This window comes from Budorcas taxicolor, chromosome X, assembly GCF_023091745.1.
Source record: "Budorcas taxicolor isolate Tak-1 chromosome X, Takin1.1, whole genome shotgun sequence".
In the NCBI taxonomy this organism is placed as follows: Eukaryota; Metazoa; Chordata; class Mammalia; order Artiodactyla; family Bovidae; genus Budorcas; species Budorcas taxicolor.
The window spans coordinates 9438832-9462173 of NC_068935.1; the positions used below are offsets into that span (position 1 = coordinate 9438832).

At 40.5% G+C, this 23342-nt stretch overlaps 1 protein-coding gene across 1 annotated transcript; it reads left to right on the forward strand.

Annotated features, from left to right (window-relative positions):
* Positions 1–3147: 3147 nt before the first annotated feature.
* Positions 3148–21819, forward strand: LOC128069368 (melanoma antigen preferentially expressed in tumors-like). The gene is made up of 4 exons (XM_052662594.1): positions 3148–3217; positions 19170–19469; positions 19890–20492; positions 21309–21819. The coding sequence occupies exons 2-4, from the start codon at positions 19180–19182 to the stop codon at positions 21817–21819; spliced, it is 1404 nt and encodes a 467-aa protein (XP_052518554.1). The 5' UTR covers positions 3148–3217; positions 19170–19179.
* The last annotated feature ends 1523 nt before the right edge of the window (positions 21820–23342 follow it).

Sequence of the window (23342 nt, forward strand, 5' to 3'; positions counted from 1 at the left end):
CTTTAAACAAATTAAAAAATTGAAAATCTCAGCAAAGAAGCGGAAGAGAAAGAAACAAGTGGAAATTATAGAACACAACAATAGTGCATTTCTTACTGAAACCTGGGAGATAGATTTTAGACTTAAAAGTAGGCTTCTTCTACCTTGCTTTCTATTTTATTATCCACTGAGCAATATTAGATTTGGAATTCAGAAGGAAGATACTATAGAGTGTCATTCACACATTTACTGAAATTGAAAAATGGTCAGACTTTTACTTATAAACTATAATGCTATTAATAATTGAACATTTTCAGTGAGAACTAGATTTCCAATTGTTCAGTTATATGCTGAACATTTTTCATAAACTGAGTGAACTACACTTGTAGTACAAAGATTTAGAAAAAGGATATCTAAACACATTTATCTGGTATATCCACAATATTCTAGAAATTACATCCTTTGCAAATTAAAAATATGAGAAGCCAGTTTTCAAAATTCTTATAGGGGATATGAGAGGAAAATAGTTACCTTAAAATTCTCCTTTTCAAAAGTTTCTGTTGTTCTTATCTTCACCCAGGAGTGGTCCATGTAGCGGAAGACATTGAGTGCATTTTCATTGCAATCTGCCCAGTTACTGTCTGTACAAGTGGCATCTGAATTGGACCTCTCAGTTGTTTTCTGCTCAGGATTCTTTGGGCAGAACCTGACATTAGGCTGGGCTAATGTCTGTTCCTCTGAGCAACAGAGAACAGGATTTTTCATTATCCTTGCCTAGGGTTCTTTAGAAATTTGTCTGGACAACAGAAGCACTTCAACCAACCATTATCCATTAAAAAAGTGATGGTTTGAGATGAGTTAAATACTTAGACTTTCCTTAAACTACTTATGAGAAACAATTTTGACAGGCATTATTATTCTTTTGGACTGAAGCAGAATCTAAAGCACAGTGTGCTTTAAGGTAACTTCGTGGAAATTGCAAAATATTTTTAAGCAACAGAGACTAGGAAGAAGCCTAGATCTCTTGACGCTCAATTCTGATAGCACACAGTCAATGATCATGATAATAATCATCCATTTATCATCACTGTCAAGTGTTCTGCTGAGCCCTATATGTATTATCTAAATGGAAGCCTATCGACAGTCAAGAAGTTATATCAATTGCCATTCTCCTTTTGAAGATGAATAATGAAATTTTGGAAGTGTTAATGTGCCAGGCCAAGGTCACGGAGCTTATGGTACCACTAAGTGGTAAAGTCATGAAACCAGGGATCCAGTCTTAAGATATTTAATGCCATTACCCCCATCTACTGAAAGATGACATTATATGGCAAAAATTAAAACAGTCATGGATGGTTTACTTCTTTAGTAGCAATTAAAAGAGTATAAGAAAGAAATGTTGAAAAAAGAAAACAGAAAAAAGCAAAACTAAACTAAAGCAAAGTAAAAACAACAACAACAACAAATCAGAGAAATAAAACATACTCAGAAAAGCTATGATCAAATGCTAAGTGTCAGGAAGAAAAGTAAGCCTTGGCTGATGAGGTGAGCAGAGAAGTGAACTTAGTAAGGATGGTGGTTATAGGAACATCTGTGGGCAAGTTGTTACAGGAAAATTCATAATGGTGTGAAAACATGCTTGGTGAGTTAGAGTTAGGGTCAGAGGCACAAAAAAGAGGCTAGTGTGGCTGGAGAACAATTCATTGAGCAAATGTTGAAGTATACATTATACCAGGAATTACTATAAGGATATGTTAATGAACAAATAAACAAAGATTCCTGCCCTCCAGGAATTTATATTTTTCCACCAGCAGGAGATGGCCAATTTAGAAAAATAGCATATAAATAAAATGTATTGTATTCTGAAAAGTGGTAAACAATTGGGAAGATAATAAGAAACCAACAGTGGAATCAGGATTTCAGGGAGAAAGTGAAAGTGAAAGTTGCTCAGTTGTGTGTGACTCTTTGTGACTCCATGGACAGTCCATGGAATTCTCCAGGTCAGAATGCTGGAGTGGGTAGCCTTTCCTTTCTCCGGGGGATCTTCTTAACCCATGGATCGAACCCAAGTCTCCCACATTGTTGGGCAGATTCTTTACCAGCTGAGCCACAAGGGAAGCCCAAGAATACTGGAGTGGGTAGCCTATCCCTTCTCCAGTGGATCTTCCCAACCCAGGAATCGAACTGAGGTCTCCCACATTGCAGGCTGAGAAGGTTGGACGCAAATACCCTGAATGCCCCTTGCTATTAAAGGGGTCGCAGTTTTCTCCTTCCCCAGAGAAGGGCGTGGCCTCTCACTGCAGTATTCTTGCCTGGAGAATCCCCCGGACAGAGGGACCTGACGGGCTACAGTACGTGGGGTCACAAAGAGTGGGACAAGACTGAAGCAACTTAGCATGCATGCAGTTTTCTCCTTTATGCTGCTTTTGTCAAATGTCAATGTCATTGCTATGCTGGCTTTACTGCGCAGAAGCCAGAATACATTTTTCCCTATCTGGTGTGGACTCAACACCTTGTTTACCATAGGAGAGCCCTGTGGACACTAAAGTCTGATGGATTTTTTCATCAAGCGCTAAGTCGCCCACCAGGCCCCTCGTCCATGGGATTCTCCAGGCAAGAATACTGGAGTGAAAAGTTAAAAAAAAAGAATACTGGAGTGGGTTGCCGTGACCTCCTCCAGGGGATCATCCTGACCCAGGGATCGAACCTGCACTCTGGCGTCTCCTGCAGTGGCAGGCGCGTTCTTTACCACTAGCGCCACCTGAGAAGCCTCTTTTTCAACAAGGGGCCAATCGTTTTTAAGTTCAGTCTCTGTTGCAAAGCCCATCGATGTGGACATCAGTTCTCTGAGTTTGAGTCCTGGCCTGGCAGAAACCCTGGCCAGGCGGTATCTAGGCCACACAGAGAGACATTGTGCCCAGCTTTCCACCCAGAGGGTTCTAGAGGCGAGGAGCTGGCGCCTCAGAGGAACCCTCTCACCCATAAGCCTCTCTGCCCTCAGTCCCTGTGGGCGGGTCTAGAATTGGCCCCGCCTCCCAGTGCCTAGCTGAGTAAGTGAGTGGGTGACATCTGACCCGAACTACACCAATCCAAGTGCTCTTCCGGTGAGGAACCGTTAAGACGCCAGTAGCCTCCAGCACGGCGCCTTGTTGGCAGCGACCTGTGGAGAGGGAGGAACGCGCTGCCATTGCTGGGGTCTTAGACGTCTCAACTATTTTCTGACTCTTCTTCCAGTCAGGTACGTCTCAACAGTATTCTTTGTATAAACTATGTCTCTACTGATATAAATGAAATTACCTAGGACCAAAGTTTGGGGATTAATCAGAAAGGTGATCGATTGAATTGCTCGCCGGCCAACTCTCCTGTCCACCCTCTGTTCAACCCTCTTTCCTTACCTGTGATTAGCTTCAATTTTGTGGTTTATCATTTCTTGCTCTCTTTAAAATCCCTCGATCGTGCTGCGCTCCTTTAAAAAATCGTGTTTCTAAAAAAAAAAAAAAAAAAATCGCGTTTCTTTGCGTCTAATTATTTTTGTGGTTCGTATTGATATGCCCAGAAATCGAACCGAGGTCTCCTTCATTGTAGGCGGATTCTTTACTGTCTGAACCACGAGGAGCAGATAAATATTCATCTACACTTTGGAAATGGTTGCACTTTCATTTATATTAACGGGCCCTCTAAACAGGAAATGACAATCCACTCCAGTATTCTTGCCTGGAGAATCCCATGGACAGAGGAGCCTGGCAGGCTACAGTCCATGGAAGCGCAAAGAGTCAGACATGACTGAGAAACTAACACTCTCACTTTCAAACCACTTTGAAATAGTTTTTTAATGGATCACGAGGCACGAACATTTATCCATCTTTATATCCATCGTCCTAACCGTATTTCAATTGGTTAAACTATTACTAAAAGGTAAGATTTATAGTATAACCGTGGGGCTTCCCCTGTGGCTCAGCTGGTAAAGACCCCACCTGCCAATGCAGAAAACCTAAGAGACGGGTTTGATCCCTGGGTCAGGAAGATCCCGTGGAGGAGGACATGGCAACCCACTCCAATATTTTTGCCTGGATAATCCAATGAACAGAAGAACCGGGTAGCTTACAGTCCATAGGGTGGCAAAGAGTCGGACAAGACTGAAGCAATTTATCACACAGATATCATTATGGTTCCTTTCAGCAGTGAGTGAATCTTTTTAAAAAAGTTTTTTTGAAGTAACTTCAGACCCGAAAAAAAATTTGCAAAAAACAGTATAGAAAGCCTTCATCCAGATTTCCCTAATGTTAACATCTTACATAGGCATAGAAAAATTATGAAAATTGAAAATTAATATTGATGCAGATACTTTATTTGAATTCTACCATTTATCCCGGTAATCTCCTTTTTCTGTCCCAGCATCCCATTCCGGATACCACATTTGGCCGTCATTTCTCTTTAGTCTCCTCCAGGCTGAGAATTCCTCAAGCTTTCTGGGTCTTTCCCAACAGTGACAGTTTTGGAGATACTGGTCAGGTATTTTATAGAATGTCTGTCAATTTGGGTTTGTCTGGTGTTTTCTTAGGATTAGATGAAAGTTACACATTTTTGGCGATAATCCCTGTTTTATCTCCTCTCCTTCATTCTAATGGTGATGGAGTGATTTCAACCATAGGGATCTGGGGGTGGCTGCTGAACATACACACCTGACACTGGACAGGTGCTACCCACAGCAGCTTCTCAGTAATGTTCACTCACTGCCTGGGGGTGGAGGACACTGCTGGCTAGGTCGAGCCTCAGGGAAGTCATGCTCTGGAAGCGAGTGAACAAGCAGGGCTGTGGGAGGCAATCTGTAGTAACAAGAGGAGGAGGTGACCCTTGGTTCCCAATGAAGGATGTGATTAGCTTGTTTGAATACTTCTGTGGGCTGGTGGGGAACTGAAACCTGATAGTCAGGGGCAAGCAGACACTGTGGCTACTTCCTATGATAAGGCTGCTTTGGGGCTAGGGGAATTCTTGCTGGGAGCCACAAAGAGGGATAGCATTCTTCTCAGACTTTTAGTCACTGCTTTTATTATTATTATTATTATTATTACTTTACAAGATTGTATTGGTTTTGCCATACATCAACATTAATCTGCCACAGGTGTACACGTGTTCCCAATCCTGAACCCCCCTCCCACCTCCCTCCCCATACCATCCCTCTGGGTCATCCCAGTGCACCAGCCCCAAGCATCCTGTATTCTGCATCAAACCTAGACTGGCTGATTTGGCCTACAACAAATATGACTAAAAGGTGACTTTCTATTTCCTTATTCCTACCATATTTGTTCACTGGAATTCTGTAGAGCTGTCTTTTATCCCTCATATTTTTTACAAATTTTCAAATTATAAAATTTTATAGAATGCATTTCTAATTATCAAATCACATAAGTAATCAAATTCTTTATGTCAATATTGATTCATGAATAACTTTGTTATATTGTGACTTATAATCAAATTATATCATTATTTAGTTTCTTGCATTTTTCCAGCTTTGGTGATTAGGAACTCCTTCTTGTGGAGTTTGTGTTCTTTGAGCACGACCTGGTTCTTTTCTGTGTACTTCCTTGCTGGCATTATAAGGTATTCCTGTTCATCTTGTGTTTTTCTTTCCCCACCATGACCCTGAAATCAGAAAATTTCTGCCAAAGCCTGTGTTTTCTTTCCTTGGAAAATGACATTTAGTAACTGATATCTCCCTGCATGTTCATTGCTACTGGGGTTTCCTTGCAGCTAGGTCTTCCTTTTCCATTCCTAAATGAAGGAAATATATTGTCTGTATATACTTATGCTTCCAGATACATTGGAATTTCTCTAGCTAATTCTGTAGATAGTGAAAGCCAGGAGCTCACACTGATACTTCTTTTTTTAATTAATTAATTAATTTTAATTGGAGGATAATGAGTTTACAATATTGTGATGGTTTATGCAATATATTAACAATCCACTCTAGCCTTATTTGTCACTTCTTTGTCTCACCTGGCTCTCCTTATCTTCAGTATTTACTTATTTGTTCACACCTGATTTTACATGATGTAGTTGCAGAAATGCTACCAAATGGTTAGATAGTGTGACCGACCTAATGGACATGAATTTGAGCAAACTCTAGGAGATAGTGAAGGATGGGGAGACCTGGTGTGCTACAGAGACAGGGATTGCAAAAAGTCAGATACAACTTAACCACTAAACACGAAACACGCACCTGTTAGAAGCAGATCTGATGACTTGTGTTTGTGTACACTTCTTTATATCTTAAGCCTCAGAGGATGCAATCAAAGTAGTGTTTCCCCAAGTTGCTTAGCTTAGCTATTTTCTTCCTCACCCCTTCTCTTGTGGTTAAGACATTAATTTGTAATATATCTAGGTTAATTTGTTGGTGTTTCTAATTTGAGTTTGCCTTCTCCCCCCATATCCTAGTTCATTTTAATTTTTCACTTAATCTTGGGATATGTGAAACACTACTGTGATTCAGACTCAGGGCTACACAAAAACACATACTGTAGGAGTATGATTCTTTCCCCATGTCTTCCACCCCCTTCCCATTCCCCATTTCTTTTCCACAGTCCCCCTGTAGATAACCAATCTGGTTATCTGGTTGAATCTTTCCTGTATTTACTCAACACAAATGAATAGATACATATGGGTTTTCTTATGTGCCATTGTTTATTAAATGAAAGATAGCATTTTCTAAAGCTTCTTTGCACTTTTCCTTTTTCAGTAAACAACATTCCATTAAAAAACTCCTTATTCTGTACTCCTTCATTCTTTTTTACAGCTACATTGGATTACACTGGCTTCTATAGGGGCATTTCTGGAGAAGGCAATGGCAACCCACTCCAGTACTCTTGCCTGGCAAATCCCATGGATGGAGGAGCCTGGTAGGTTGCGGTCTATGGGGTCGCTAGGAGTCGGACACGACTGAGCGACTTCACTTACACTTTTCACTTTCATGTCTTGTAAAAGAAAATGGCAACCCACTCCAGTGTTCTTGCCTGGAGAACCCCAGGGACGGGGAGCCTGTGGGCTGCCGTCTATGGGGTCGCACAGAGTCGGACACGACTGAAGCGACTTAGCAGCAGCAGCAGCATAGGAGCATTTCAGTTGTTTTCAACATTTCGTAATGATTAATACAAATAGTGCTGCAGTGAGTAACCCTGGGTACACGTATTTTTGTGTTGGTGGAAATGTCTCTTCAAGTTTCATTCCCAGCAATAGGATTGTTGGGCCAAATGTTAAATGCATCTGTAGTTATGTTGCGTTATGGCTGAGCCACTTTCACTTTCACTTGCCATACATTAAAAAAATCTTTTTAGTCACATAGAATGTTCTTTTCTTTAATCACCTCTGGAAATTTCAGTCACAATTAGAAAGCCTTTCCCAATGCTGATATTGAAGAAGAATTCTGCCATATTTTCTTCAAGATTTTGTTATGGTTTCATTTTTTTGTTTAGATTCCTGAACCCATTTACAGTTTATTTTTGTGGATGGTATGTCATGGATCTACACTATTTTTTTGTCTCAGTTGTTGCAGCATCATTTATTGAATGTTCATCTTTGCTTCAGTGATTTTACATGCCTTTGGATCATATACTAAAATCCCCAACTATAATTGGTGTTATTCTGAGTTTTTTATTCTATGCCACTGGCCTATTAGTCTATTCCTGTACTGGTACCCCAGTGGTATAAATTTAGAGCTTTATAGCGTGCTTTTATGTCTAATATGATTACTATTCACTCATAGGTTTTCTTTTTTACTTGTATCCTGGCTATTCTTGCATGTTTTTTTAAAAAAAAATGAACTAAATTATCCATTGGTCTAACTCCATAAAAATGTTCACTGATATTTTTGAGATTATATTCAATGTATACATAACTTCAGAGGGAATCAATATGTTTTTAATGCTGAGTTATTCTATCTAAGGTCATTGAAAATCTTCCTACTTATTCAAGTTTCCTTCTATGTTGTTCAAGAATGTTTACAAATTATCCTTGTATAGATGCTCTCGTTAAGTTTATTTCTATACATTTAATCTTTGTTATTGCCATTGTATATGGGATTTTCTCTCCTAATGTGTCCTCCAGCTGTGTGTGTGTGTATGTAAAAACAAAGACTAGTAATATTTGTATGTAACTTTATATCCTACTACCTTGCTGAATTCTCTTTGTTTTAGTTAATTTGTCATGGTTTCTATAAGACTCTTCAGGTGTGCTATGATATCACCTGGACAGAGTCGGCTTTACATCTTCTTATCCATTCTTAAAAACCTTATTGGTTTCTCTAGTCAACTGACTAGTGCTTGCTGTTGAAGACTGAACAGGAGTGATACAGTGGGCATACTTTTGTTATTCCTGACCTTATTGGAAAACCTCTGGTACTCCCCCACTAAATAAAGTACTTGCATGAGGAACTACTTACATAGCTTTTATCATGTTAATAATGCATCCCTGATTCCTATTTCTTGAGTTTTCTTTTTTTTTAACATGAATGCCTATTGAAGTTTCCCAAAGATTGGTTTGGCATCTATGATGATAGTCATATGATTATTGTTCAGTTGCTATGTCATGTCTGACTCTTTGCAACCCAGGCTCCTCTGTCCTCCCCTGTCTCCCAGAGTTTGCTCAGATTCAAGTGTATTGAGTCAGTGATGCTCAATTCTCTGCTGTTCCCTACTCCTTTGGACTTCAATCTTCCCAATATCAGGGTCTTTGTCTTTAAATACGTTACCGTGGAGAATGATATCAATGAAATTCCTAATATAGAGCCAGCCTTGTATTAATGGAATAAGTTCCACTTTATCACAGTATACTACTTTCTAAATGTACTGTTGGATGTTTGCTAATATTCTATTTAGAGTTTTGGTATCTGTTTATGTTTTAGTATCCTACTTGCTTCCTAAAAGAAATAAGGGACGTTTCCTTCCTTTCAAATGTTCTTAAACAAGTCATAAAGCTTTGGTACTATTTGATCTTTGATGGTTTACTAGAATTCACCAATAAATACATCTGAGAAAGGTGCTTCTTGGGTGTAATTCTTGTAATAACTTTATCCATGTGAAAATTGGCTGATTTAAACTTTCTAACGCTAGAGTCAGAATTTTGGTAGTCTGTATTTATCTAGTAAGTTACCTATTTCATGTGGATTTTCAAGTTTATATGAATATAGGTTGACAAATAATCCCTCAGTTTTTAAGCTTCAGTGATTATTTCTCCTTTTTCATTTATTATTTAGCCTGTCTCTGTGATCTTCCTTCTTTCATCAAGCCAGCTTATGGCTTGTCTGCTTTGAAAAACGGGATTTCAGTTTGTTATTCTATTTTGTGTCTCATTCATTTCTGCTTTTAACGTTTTTTTTTGTTTTTTAGTTGTTCTTTTTCCCTAGGTTTTCTTTTCAATTTTCTGAGGCCATACTTTAATTCATTTATCTTCATTCATTTATTTTTACACATTAATGTGTTTATGGCTGTGAACTTGCCTTGGATCACTGCTATAAGTATCTCCCATATATTCTGATATGTAGTATTTCATAGTCATTCTTTATAATTTGAGGTTTTTTTTTTTTTAACTCAACATTTTTAAAGAAAAGTAAAAAATTTTGTTCAGGCGGAAAAGCCTTTCTGTTTCAATTTTTGTTAAGAACTTTTGTTGCATTGGGATTAGAAAAGATTGTTTGTTACATTTCTACTTTATAGAAATTAATGATATCATCTCTGTGAGATAATTATGATCCATCACTGACAAGTGTATATTCTCTAGTCTCTTTTTTTGTTGTTGTTTATTTATTTTAATTGGAGGCTAATTAGTTTACAATATTGTGGTGGCTATTGCCATACATCAACAGGGATCAGCCATGGGTGTACATAGTCCCCCAGTCCTGAACCCCCCTCCCAGTTCCATCCTACCCCATCCCTCTAGGTTGTCCCAGAGCACTGGCTTTGAGTGCCCTGCTTCATGCATCAAACTTGCACTGGTCATCTGTTTTACATATGGTAATATGCATGTTTCAATGCTATTCTCTCATATCATCCCACCCTCGCCTTCTTCCACACAGTCCAAAAGTCTGTTCTTTACATCAGTCTCTCTTTTGCTGTCTTGCATATAGGGTTGTCGTTACCATCTTTCTAAATTCCATATATATGCGTCTATATACTATATTGGTGTTTCTCTGTCTGACTTACTTTACTCTGTGTAATAGGCTCCAGTTTCATCCATCTCATTGGAACTGACTCAAATGTGTTCTTTTTTATAGCTGAGTAATTGTCCATTGTGTATATGTACCACAACTTCCTTATCCATTCATCTGCCAATGGACATCTAGATTGTTTCTGTGTCCTAGCTGTTGTAAACACTGCTGCAATGAACACTAGGTACATGTACATGTGTCTCTTTCAATTCTGTTTTCCTTGGTCTGTATGCCCAGCAGTGGGACTGCTCGGTCGTGTGGCAGTTCTATTTCCAGTTTTTTAAGGAATCTCCACACTGTTCTCCATAGTGGCGGTGCTAGTTTGCATTCCCACCAACAGTGTAAGAGGGTTCCCTTTTCTCCACACCCTCTCCAGCATTTATTGTTTGTAGACTTTTTGATGGTAACCATTCTGACCAGCATAAGATGGTACCTTATTGTTTTGCTTTGCATTTCTCTGATGAATGATGTTGAGCATCTTTTCATGTGTTTGCTAGCTATGTGTATGCCTTCCCTGGAGAAACGTATATTTAGCTCTTTGGCCCACTTTTTGATTGGGTCGTTTATATTTCTGGTATTGAGCTGCATCAGCTGCTTTTGTATTTTGAAGATTAATTCTTTGTCAGTTGCTTCATTTTCCTATTACTTTTTCCCATTCTGAAGGCTGCCTTTTCATCTTTAGTTTCTTTTTTGTGCAAAAGTTTTTAAGTTTTATTAGGCCTCATTTGTTCGCTTTTGTTTTTATTTCCATTACTCTGGGAGGTGGGTCATAGAGGATCTTGCTGTGATTTACATCAGAGTGTGTTCTGCCTATGTTTTCCTCTAAGAGTTTTATAGTTTCTTATCTTACACTTAAGCTTCCCTGGTGGCTCAGAGGTTAAAGCATCTGCCTCCAATGTGGGAGACCCGGGTTCTATCCCTGGGTTGGGAAGATCCCCTGGAGAAGGGAAATGGCAACCCACTCCAGTATTCTTGCCTGGAGAATCCCATGGACGGAGGAGCCTGGTAGGCTACAATCCATGGGGTTGCAAAGAGTCAGATACGACTGAGCAACTTCACTTTCTTTCTTTCACTATCTTACATTTAGATCTTTAATCCATTTTGAGTTTATTTTTGTGTATGGTGTTAGAAAGTGTTCTAGTTTCATTCTTTTACAGGTGGTTGACCATTTTTCCCAGCACCACTTGTTAAAGAGATTGTCTTTTCTCCATTGTATATTTTTGACTGCTTTGTCAAAGATAAGGTGTCCATGGGTGCGTGGATTTATCTCTGGGCTTTATACTTTGTTCCATCGATCTATATTTCTGTCTTTGTGCCAGTGCCATACTGTCTTGATGACAGTAGCTTTGTAGTATAGTCTGAAGTCAGGAAGGTTGTTTCCTCCACTTCCGTTCTTCTTTCACAGGATTGCTTTGGCTATTCGAGGTTTTTTGTGTTTCCATACAAATTGTGAAATTATTTGTTCTAGTTATGTGAAAAATACTGTTGGTAGCTTGATAAGGATTGCATTGGCTCTATAGATTGCCTTGGGTAGTGTACTCCTTTTAAGCTCAACATTCAGAAAACAAAGATCATGGCATCCGGTCCCATCACTTCATGGGAAATAGATGGGGAAACAGTGTCAGACTTTATTTTTTGGGGCTCCAAAATCACTGCAGATGGTGACTGCAGCCAGGAAATTAAAAGACGCCTACTCCTTGGAAGAAAAGTTATGGCCAACCTAGATCGCATATTCAAAAGCAGAGACATTACTTTGCCAACAAAGGTCCATCTAGTCAAGGCTATGGTTTTTCCAGTGGTCATGTATGGATGTGAGAGCTGGACTATAAAGAAAGCTAAGTGCTGAAGAATTGATGCTTTTGAAGTGTGGTGTTGGAGAAGACTCTTGAGAGTCCCTTGGACTGCAAGGAGATCCAACCAGTCCATTCTGAAGATCAGCCCTGGGATTTCTTTGGAAGGAATGATGCTAAAGCTGAAGCTCCAGTACTTTGGCCACCTCATGCGAAGAGCTGACTCATTGGAAAAGACTCTGATGCTGGGAGGGATTGGGGGCAGGCGGAGAAGGGGACGACCGAGGATGAGATGGCTGGATGGCATCACGGACTCGATGGACGTGAGTCTGAGTCAACTCCAGGAGATGGTGATAGACAGGGAGGCCTGGCATGCTGCGATTCATGGGGTCGCCAAGAGTTGGACACGACTGAGCGACTGAACTGAACTGAACTGTACTGATTCTTCTAATCCACGAACATGGTGTATTTCTCCATCTCTTTGTGTCATCTTTGATTCCCTTCATCAATGTTTTAGCATTTTCTATATATAGGTCTTTTGTTTCTTTAGGTAAATTTATTCCTAAGTATTTTATTATTTTCATTGCAATGGTGAATGGGATTGTTTCCTTAATTTCTCTATTTCTTCATTGCTATTGTATAGGAATGTAAGGGATTTCTGTATGTTAATTTTATATCCTGCAACTTTACTATATCCACGGATTAGCTCTAGTAATTTTCTGGTGGTTATTTAGGGTTTTCTATGTAGAGGATCACATCATCTGCAAACAGAATTTTACCTCTTCTTTTCCAATCTGGATTCTCTTTTTTCTTTTTATTCTCTGATTTCTGTGGCTAGGGCTTCCAAAATTATGTTGAATAGTAGTGGTGAGTGTGGGCACCCTTGTCTTGTTCCTGACTTTAGGGGAAATGCTTTCAATTTTTCACCACTGAGGATAATGTTTGCTGTGGGTTTGTTGTATATGCTTTTATTATGTTCCTTCTATGCCTGCCTTCTGGAGAATTTTTCTATCATAACTGGGTGTTGAATTTTGTCAAAGACTTTCTCTGTGTCTATTATTTCCACCATTCTATTTCCCACCTCACTTCTCTTCTCTTCTGCCTCAGTGATTCTACCACTGGTTTCCTTCAGAGTGCTTTTAGTCACAGTTATTGTATTGTTCACTAATGATTGACTCTTCTTTATTTCTCGCAGGTCCTTTTTAAACATTTCCTGCATCTTTTCAATCCTTGACTCTAGTCTGTTTATCTGTAACTCCATTTTGTTTTCAAGATTTGGGGTCATCTTTACTAGGATTATTCGAAATTCTTTTTCAGGTATACTCCCTATATCCTCCTCTTTTGTTTGGTTTGGTGGGTTTTTGTCATGTTCCTTCACCTGCTGAATATTTCTCTGCCTTTTCATTTTGTTTAGATTGCTGTGTGTGGGGTGCCCTTTCTGCAGGATGAAAGTTCATGGTTCCTTTTAATTTTGGAGTCTGCTCCCTGTGGGTGGGGTTGGACCAGTGACTTGTCAAGCTCTCCTGGTTTGGGGAGCTTGTGTCTGTATTCTGGTGGGCGTAGCTGGATCTCTTCTCTCTGGAGCACAATGAAGTGTCCAGGAGTGAGTTTTGGCATGTTCATGGCTTTGGCATGGCTTTAGGTAGCCCCTCTTTATTATTCAGGGTCTGTTCCTGTTTTGCTGGAGAATTAGCATGGTGTTTCTTGCACTGGAACTTGTTGTCTTTTGGGTGGATCTTGGTTTCAGTGTAGGTATGGAGACTTCTGGGTGAGCTCTTATCTGTCAATGTTCCCTGCAGTCAGGAGTTCTCAAATATTCTGTCGTTCTGGAGTTAACCGTCCTGCATGTGGCTTTTGGTCCTACTCTTACAGTTGCCTCAAAACTTCTTCATCTATACAAAACAGAAGATAAAACTCCTAGGTTAACGGTGAAACAGTTCTCCACAGCCAGGAACACCCAGAGAGGTTCACAGAGTTATGTAGAGAAGAGAAGAGGGAGGAAGGAGATAGAGGTAGCCTGGAGGAGAAAAGGGAGAGTGAAAAGGGAGGAGAGCAATTAAGCCAGTAATCAAATCCCTAAGTGAAAATGGACACTAAAGATTGGATTCTTAAAGGTACAAAATTGATAATAAATACCAGATATCAAAATTTAAAAACCTAGAAGTTAGGCTTTCAAAACGACAATAAAAATAAATAAATAAATGCAAAGTCAACCACAAAAATAAAAAATATATATATACAATTTGTTTTTAAAGCATTTTTTAAGGTAATTGTAGGCTATAAAAATGAAAGTTAAAAGAATAAAAAGGAATTGAAAAATTTTTTTAAGTTAAAAAGTTATAATACTGAAATTATATCTAGGATTTCTCGGGAGATATTATGGGCAGTGTGGGGTCACTTCAGTGTCAGATGATCCCTTGTTTCAGCTTGTACTTGTTCTCAAGATCTCTAGGTGCCCCTCAAATTCACAGTCTGAGCATTAACTGCAGGGTTTTAATCTGTTGCACCTGTCACTTCCGGAGCAGTTCCCCCTGCTTTATTTATTTTGGCTTCCTCTGTTTGCAGATCTCTTCAGTGTCTAATTTCTGCCCTGACAAGAGGGGGTGAATGTGGCCACTGATTTAGGCTCACTTGTTCAGTTGTGTTGTGGGGAGAGAGGGACACTACAAACATATACCACTGGCATGTGTGGGGAGTGATCGCAGTGGATGGACCACACCAGTTTGGCCACAGCCCAAGGTGGTGTGTACTTTCTGGGTCCACACTGCTCAGGCTCCAGAGTGCTCTGCAAGGGTGCTGTCCCAAGTGGGCCCTGTATTTCGTGCACTTGCCAGGTCTAAGCCGCTCAGGTTCTTGGGTGCTGCACAGGGGCACAGATCCAGATGGGCTGTGCGTTTTGTGCCCTTCCCAGGTCCAAGCAGCTCAGGCGACCAGGTACTTGGCTAGTGCACTGTCCCAGGTGGGCCACGCATCTTATGCACCTCCCTGGTTACAGCCGCTTGATTTCCCAGGTGTGCTGCAAAAGCACAGCCCCAGGTGTGCCAGGTGTCTCCTCTCAGGAGCTGATCTCAGGCTGTGACAGTCCTGGCAGATGTGAACCATCCAGGGTCCCAGGAATGCATGGTTAGCTACTGGGAGCCTGCTCACTATTTGGTGGAAGATGTGGTCTCTGGGGCCAAGACTGCAGCAGCTCCTTGCCTTCTGGCTCTGGCTGTCACACACCTACCTCTCTGCCTCTGGGGATGGAGGGCCCTATATAGCAGCTGGCTTGCTTTCCTTTAGTATTCGTGCAATCACTTGTTCTGTGAGTGTGCCAGGGGTCACCATGCGGCATTAGAGTCTTTCATAGGAAAGTTTTTTTTTTTTTTTTTTTGGTCTCTCTGGCAATCGCATGGTTTGGGTTGCTATCTCACATGAAGTCCTTCAGATTGTCCTCAGGGAATTCAGGCCCAGTCCTTACCCTAAGGACCAATGATGCAGCCTGTGCCTCTCTGCCCAGCCCCACATTCCTGGTGGCAGATGCCAGTGTCTGTGCCACTTCTCCATCTCCACTTGTAGTTGCGGTTAGGTGGGTATTCTGTTTTTGTTTTTGTTATTTTTTTTCTCCTGGTTATGTTGCCCTCTTTTGTTGGCTATGACGGCTACTCCATTTCTTCTAAGGGATTCCTGCCCACAGTAGTAGATAGAATGGTCATCTGAGTTAAATTCACCCATTCCAGTCCATCTTAGTTCGCTGATTCCTAGAATGTTGATGTTCACTCTTGCCATCTCCCGTTTGACCACTTCCAATTTGCCTTGATTCATGAACCTAACATTCCAGGTTCCTATGCAATATTGCTCTTTACAGCATTGAACCTTGCTTCTATCACCAGTCCCATCCACGACTCGGTGTTGTTTTTGCTTTGGCTCCATCCCTTTGTTCTTTCTGGAGTTATTTCTCCACTGATCTCCAGTAGCATATTGGGCACCTACCGACCTGGGGAGTTCATCTTTCAGTGTCCTATCTTTTTGCCTTTTCATACTGTTCATGTGGTTCTGAAGGCAAGAATACTGAAGTGGTTTGCCATTCCCTTCTCCAGTGGACCACATTCTGTCAGCTCATCAAAAAAGTAAGAGAGTTCCAGAAAAACATCTATTTCTGCTTTATTGACTATGCCAAAGCCTTTGGCTGGGTGGATCCCAATAAACTGTGGAAAATTCTGAAAGAGATGGGAATAACAGACCACCTGACCTGCCTCTTGAGAAATCTGTATGCAGGTCAGGAAGCAACAGTTAGAACTGGACATGGAACAACAGACTGGTTCCAAATAGGAAAAGGAGTACGTCAAGGCTGTATATTGTCACCCTGCTTATTTAACTTCTATGCAGAGTACATCATGAGAAACGCTGGGCTGGAAGAAGCACAAGCTGGAATCAAGATTGCTGGGAAAAATATCAATAACCTCCGATATGCAGATGACACCACCCTTACGGCAGAAAGTGAAGAGGAACTAAAAAGCCTCTTGATGAAAGTGAAAGAGGAGAGGGAAAAAGTTGGCTTAAAGCTCAACATTCAGAAAACGAAGATCATGGCATCTGGTCCCATCACTTCATGGGAAATAGATGGGGAAACAGTGGAAACACTGTCAAACTTTAATTTTGGGGGCTCCAAAATCGCTGCAGATGGTGACTGCAGCCATGAAATTAAAAGACACTTACTCCTTGGAAGAAAAGTTATGGCCAACCTAGATAGCATATTGAAAAGCAGAGACATTACTTTGCCAACAAAGGTCCATCTAGTCAAGGCTATGGTTCTTCCTGTGGTCATGTATGGATGTGAGAGCTGGACTATAAAGAAAGCTAAGTGCTGAAGAATGGATGCTTTTGAAGTGTGGTGTTGGAGAAGACTCTTGAGAGTCCCTTGGACTGCAAGGAGATCCAACCAGTCCATCCTAAAGGAGATCAGTCCTGGGTGTTCATTGGAACGACTGATGTTGAAGCTGAAACTCCAATACTTTGGCCACCTGATGCAAAGAGCTAATTCATTTGAAAAGACCCTGATGCTGGGAGAGATTGAGGGCAGGAGGAGAAGGGGATGACAGAGGATGAGATGGTTGGATGGCATCACTGACTCAGTGGACATGGATTTGGGTGGACTCCAGGAGTTGGTGATGGACAGGGAGGCCGGGCATGCTGAGATTCATGGAGTTGCAGAGTCGGACACGACTGAGTGACTGACCTGAACTGAATGTTGCCCTCTGAGATTCCAAAATTCCCCATAGACATGCCTGTGAGAGGGTTTCCTACTGTGTTTAAAATTCTTCTTCACAACTCCCTCCCCAGGGACAGGTCTCCGTCCCTAAAACTTTTGTCTCTGTTTTCATCTTTTGTATGTTGTCCTACCTCCTCTTGAGGAGTTTGGGCTGCCTCTCTGGGTGCCTTGTGTCCTCTACCAATGTTCAGAAATTGTTTTGTGGGAGTTGCTCAACATTCAAATGATCTTTTGTTGAATTTGTCGGGGAGAGGCTGGTTTCCCCATCCTATTCCTCTGCCATTTCAGGAGCACCCTATTCTCTAGTCTCATACAATCTGATCAGCCTTAGACTGAGTTTGATCTATTAAATCTTCTATTGTTATTGTTTTCTCTTATTACTGTTATTTTATCTACATATCCTTCCCTTTTTACTTTTTGAAGGTGTTTGCAGTACTCCTGGTGCATACATATTCCTAAGGATTATATCTTCATTTTGAGTTTGCTTTTATCATTAAGACATGTTCTTCATCATGTTTAATGCATTGTTAAAACTCATCCTGAACCACCTATTTCCTTAACACTTTATGCTCTAGTATATGCATTTTTTTCCTCGAGTGTCATTCAACACTCCCCTATTGCATTATGATAAAAAAGGTTGTTTTATTTTCTTATACTTCTCTCATTTTACTTGCACATTTTCTGTTTTTTCACAACATAAAACTTCTGTACATTAGTCTTCTCCCCTTTCCTCCATGTTGATTTTAGTATTACATGTAAAATACTCACCGTTAGATAGTTTGGTGAGGTTTTCCTTCTCATCACCTGTTGGAACACCATCTCAGTTCCTCTTTTAGAAGATTGCTTGGCAAATATTCTGTAAAGAGACGTGTAGGGTATATTGTAAGTTTCTGGGTCGCAGTGTTGCTGTCACTCTACTCAACTTTGCAACTGTAGTGCCAAAGCATTCAGAGACAGTACATAAATGAGAGATCGTGGCTTTGTTCCAATAAAACTTTATATATAAAATCAAGCAGTGGGCTTGATTTGGGTTAGTGGGCCAGTCTGAAGACTGACCCCTACTCTAGTAGCTTTCTTAGTTGAATATAAAATCTTTATGTCAACTTTTCATCTTATTTGTTTTGGAGATTGAGGGAGAAGTCATGAGTACTCTGATTTGTGGTTTTCTTATGTATTGCAAGATCCTTAATTTTCCCTTCTGTTTATTTTTCCCATCATTACCCAAGTGCCAACAGAGGCTTCTCCCTTCTTCATTGCCTTATTCTTCCCTAAAAGCTGTATCTTTCAAAAACTGCACTTTTAAGTCATCCATGTCCCTTAAAAAGCTCCTGTTAGGAATTCCTCCCCTGCAGTCCATGCTCTCATATTCTAGGACACCTTTTCAGTAATTTTAGATGCATTCTGTGCTTAGTCATTCTGCTATAGTTTTAGATCTGCTCTAAGCCCTTTCCCATCTTCCTTCCTCTCTATCTCTTGGAAGATTTCTATGTCTGTCTTTTTTCCTGCCACAAAGCCTAGTCATGGGAGTATGAAAAATCATGCTGCGATTTCATGATTTTTGTTTTATTCACAATTATTTTGAATTTTTGGCATTCTCCATTTTAAAGGAATTGTGAGGCTTTTATGCTGATGCACATTTTCCTTCTTATTGGTTTGTGTCTTTTTGGGAAGAAATAATTTGAGGAAGGTCAAGATTGGCTTCTGCTAACTTACCTATGACTTATAATGGCATTTTATCTTATGTAAATGTGTGTATGTGTGCATGTATATAATTAAATACACACACAAGTCTATTTTCATTCTATTCCCAGAGGAGAGGTCACTTGAGTTGGCCATACAATTTGCCCATATATTTATTCAATAAGCATTTTGTCCATAGCTATCCCCGGAAACAAACAAGAGACTATAGATTTCTTCCCAGAACTTCTAAATATTCTCCATTCTGAAGCAGGTTTGTGAAGATGGACCAAAAGATCACAGCCACACTCTTCGAGCTTGCTGCAAAGAGTCTGCTGAGTAGTGAGCCTGCAGTGATGCATGCTCTGGAGAAAATCCCAAGAGGTCTCTTTCTTCCATTGTTCAGCACTGCCTTCTTGGGTGGGCATAAGAAGATCCTAAAAGCAATGGTGAGGGTCTGGCCTTTTCACTGTCTCCATCTTGGGTCACTGAAGGCACAGGAGTCATACTATGACATCTTGGAAGCCATGATTGATGGTCTGCCTATCCCCCCAGCCCAGAACTCTTCCTCTAGGTAAGTCTGTGACCAGAAGATTTATAGGGGGTCAGCAGGAGGGTATGCTGTAGCCTGGGGCAGGGGAGTATCTACCCTTCTCCCAACACTAGCCAATGAGTTCAGCAGTTGGGGTCACCTTCAGTATTTCATTGTCTTATAGAGTTGATTAAAGAATAGAGGTGATTGAGGGTACTATGAATGAATTTGACTGTGATTACATAGAAGTGGGAAATGGGCATTGAGACAGGGTAAAATCAGAGGTGAAGGAAGTGTGGGGAAAGAATGAAAGATGCTCAGTTTGTGTGGAAAGGACTTCTTGGTGAATGGTGATGAAGTGAAAACCAGGATTCAGGTGTTCTCTCCATTTCCCACCATTGATCTTGCTGGGTTATGTTCCAATCAACCACATTTCATGTGTTCTGTCTTCTCTCCTTACAGGGGCCACAAACTGAAGATCCTAGATTTAAGGCACAACTCAAAGTGTAAGACAACATGCTCTCATGTCAGGCTCACATTCCCTTTCTGTTTACAGTCATGCAAATACTCTCAGCACGCTGTCCTTAACTTAGAAAACACTCAGCATCGTGCCAGGTGCCTTGGGATGGGTAATTCCGGGTCTGAGGTTGAGTCAGCTCAGGGAACCATGGAATTACTAGTGGATATTTCCCTCAATAATACCTTGAGAACACAGCAGTTTCTCACTTTCCTCTGTAACAAAGTTGAGCAGAGCTCTGGGTTCTTGCACCTCTGCTGTAGAGATTTGCGAATCAATAGAATGTCTGCCAACAAACGTATCCTTCAGATTCTGGATCTGGGGTGCATTGATCATCTGACAATGGATCAGGCCTATCCGAATGAGATCGTCACCCTTTTTGCTGGAATGACCCACCTGCGCAGCCTTAGTTTGTCTAACACCCCCTTTAGGTCTTATAAGGGAAGGAATTTCAGGTTTTTTCTCATCCTGCTTGGGCAGCTGGAAAACCTCCAGGAGCTCAGGTTGTCTTTCTTCTACCTCAAAGATCAACTGCACAAACTGCTCAGGTGAGGGGGTTGGGAGAAATCTGGGTTCCCTGAAAACCTCATTGTTAAGACAGAGGGACCATTCTTGCATCTTCCTATGCTCCTAGTAAGCTATGTTTTCTTTCACCTCAGTGTAGGCATTGCTGGGAGTTTGAACCTAGCTGGGGGAAAATGGGGTACCTTATGGTGAGGGGCAGATGAGGTTAGTGAAGGAAGCTGTGCTCACTCATTCATTCAGTGACCGCGGGCAGACAGAACATGTTTCTACACAGATTTCTGAAAAAGACTCAGTCCTTTTGCTCCTGGACTTTATAGCTCTCTAGAGAGGAAGGGGAGGCACTCAGAGAGAAACATTAAGTTGTAGTTCTAATGCACATGCCCGTGGATGGGTCACAAGAGTTAACACTGCCAGATAATTTTGCTCCTGTATTTTCCTGAAGGCTTAGACCCTTGAATGGAGAGCTTGTCATCTGGAAAGTAAAGGAAACCCTCAGTTGGCTGCTTTCCTAGACCCATCCTCACCAAATAAGTGAACCAGATCCAACCCTTATTATTTTGTATATACTGAGTGCATGTGATTTTTTTCACTTAATCCTTCTCGTAACCCTGTATGATAATTACTGGTGTGCACATTTTCAAGGTTAAAACCCTCTTCCTGAGAGTGGTAAAGTAACTTTCTCAGGGTCCCAAATTTATAATCTCTGATCCTAAAGTCCACACTGATAACCACCTATTGGAAACTAGTATATAGCAGTTTATTCTAGAGGAATATATTCCTGTAATGTGGGGCTCTTTGCTGTCATTCTTCTGCAATAAACTTACTTTTTCTCTCTTCAGAGTCCTGCCACCTCATCTGGATACCCTGTGTCTCTCTTTCTGTGGCCTTTCTATCAGAGATGTCACTTCCCTGTCCCAGAGCTCTCAGGCTACCCAGCTCAGGGTATTGAATCTCAATAACAATGATTTCTTTTCAGAAGCTTATGAACCCTTCCAGGTTCTGCTGGAGAAGGTCTCAGGCACCATGCAACATCTGGAGATAAATAATTGTATGATGACTGATTCTGCTCTCTTGGCCATCATCCCCAACCTGAACCAATGTGTCCACCTCCGTGTTTTTAACTTTGCCTTCAACCCCATTACGATGCCTGTGCTCAGAAGCCTTCTGCAGCACTTGACATCCTTGCCAAGGCTGAGGCATGTGATTTATCCTATTCCTGTCCATTGTTACCAGGAGAGGAATTTTCATCACAGCTTGAACCGACAGAAACTCGCCGAAGTTCAGGCCCAGGTCAAGGCGATGCTGCACATGTTACACCAGGATCACGTGCAATGGGCCACTTATTCTTAGTGATTTCCGCTATATAAGAAGTGTTTCATCACTGATGCCTGGCTATTAAGTGTTCATTGTTTTACCTGAAGCCCAAGTTTGTAGAGATACATATACAAAGTTCTACTGTTCCAGAAAACTGGGGTTTAGGAGTGTTGGATATGTAACTGACCTCCATAAAAGAAAAACTTTAAAAAGGAAATAGACGAATTTGAAAGGTCCTCTGGATCTCTTGCTCACTGCCCCCTACCTCTTCTTCTCATTACTAACCAAGTTATGGCTATGTGATATAAGCTGACCAAGGCATAATACATCATATCATTTCCTTCTCCACACTGGTCCATTTATCAATCTGTGGGCACTTGACACAATTCAGATCTGTTGAAATTCTTCCTAGAGGTGGTAGTTATTGAGAAATTTTGCTCTCTAGGGACCTGCAAGTTTCCTCCGTTTCTGATTCGCTCAGGTTGTTTATCAGGACACATATGCAGGTAAAAAGAAACAGACTATGCCCACTACCTAGTGGTATCTTCATCAGCATGTTACTGCCTGATTTCTCAGGTCTCAGAACCCTGGCTTTGTTACTGGCTATTCCACACCCATTCACCAGGTATCTGTTATGATTTAGGTACTTTTCCACATACTAAAAAAAAATAAAGTCCCTGATCTCACCAAAGTGTAGATACTCCTATCGTTTACTAGTTTGTCTGTTTTCCCTAGGGCACTTGAGAACTTATTTATCCTCCATAAAGCTCCTCCCCCCCCCCTTTTTTTTTTTACATTTTCCCTTACATGATTGGCTCAAATGATATTGGCCTCTTTTGTCCTGTTGGATAGCTGCTCAGTGCTCACATCATGGCTTGAATGTTACCTCCTCAGATAGGTTTTCTGTTGTCTCTTATTTCCCCATTTAAGTAGGTTTATTCTGATGTTTCTTTGTCTTAATGTACCATGTACAGTTCCTTCATGGTGTACATTGTTCCATATGTATTTATTCTGTCTGCTCTTCCACTAGAGTTGCACTGTTCAGTATGGTGCACACTAAGCATATGTGAATACTGAGGTCTAGAAATTTGGTTATCCTCAAATGTGATGTACCCTAAGTGTTAAATGCACACTGTGTATCCAAGAGTTAATAAGAAACAAAGGATGTAGAATAACTGATTAATCATTTATGTATACTGTTTACATGTTGAAATGATAACATACTGCATATCAAAAACAGTAAAGATAAGAGAATGTAAATTCTTTATATTGTTATATGTTAAAATGATAGCATTGTATTTCAAAGAATTAGTAAGAAAAATGTTAAAATAGTTACCTGCTCATATGTTTCCAAGTCAATGTGATAAAACAAGGCATTTCAATACTTACTAAGAGAAAATACCGTTAATTAATAGATTGTTCCTAGTGTTTATATGTTGAAAGGGTAACACAGAAAATGTCAACAATTTGGTAACAAAAAATAGAATAGAAAAATAATTAGTAGTTTGTGTATAGTGTTTCCTTGTTTAAATGAAAACAGACTGCATTTTAAAGACTTA

Excerpts from the sequence above, each read along its gene's own strand:
- LOC128069368 (XM_052662594.1), top strand. The coding sequence starts at position 19,180 with ATGGACCAAAAGATCACAGCCACACTCTTCGAGCTTGCTGCAAAGAGT. Across the intron at positions 19,470-19,889 it reads GCCCAGAACTCTTCCTCTAG|GGGCCACAAACTGAAGATCC; the intron begins GTAAGTCTGTGA and ends CTCTCCTTACAG. Across the intron at positions 20,493-21,308 it reads CAACTGCACAAACTGCTCAG|AGTCCTGCCACCTCATCTGG; the intron begins GTGAGGGGGTTG and ends TTCTCTCTTCAG.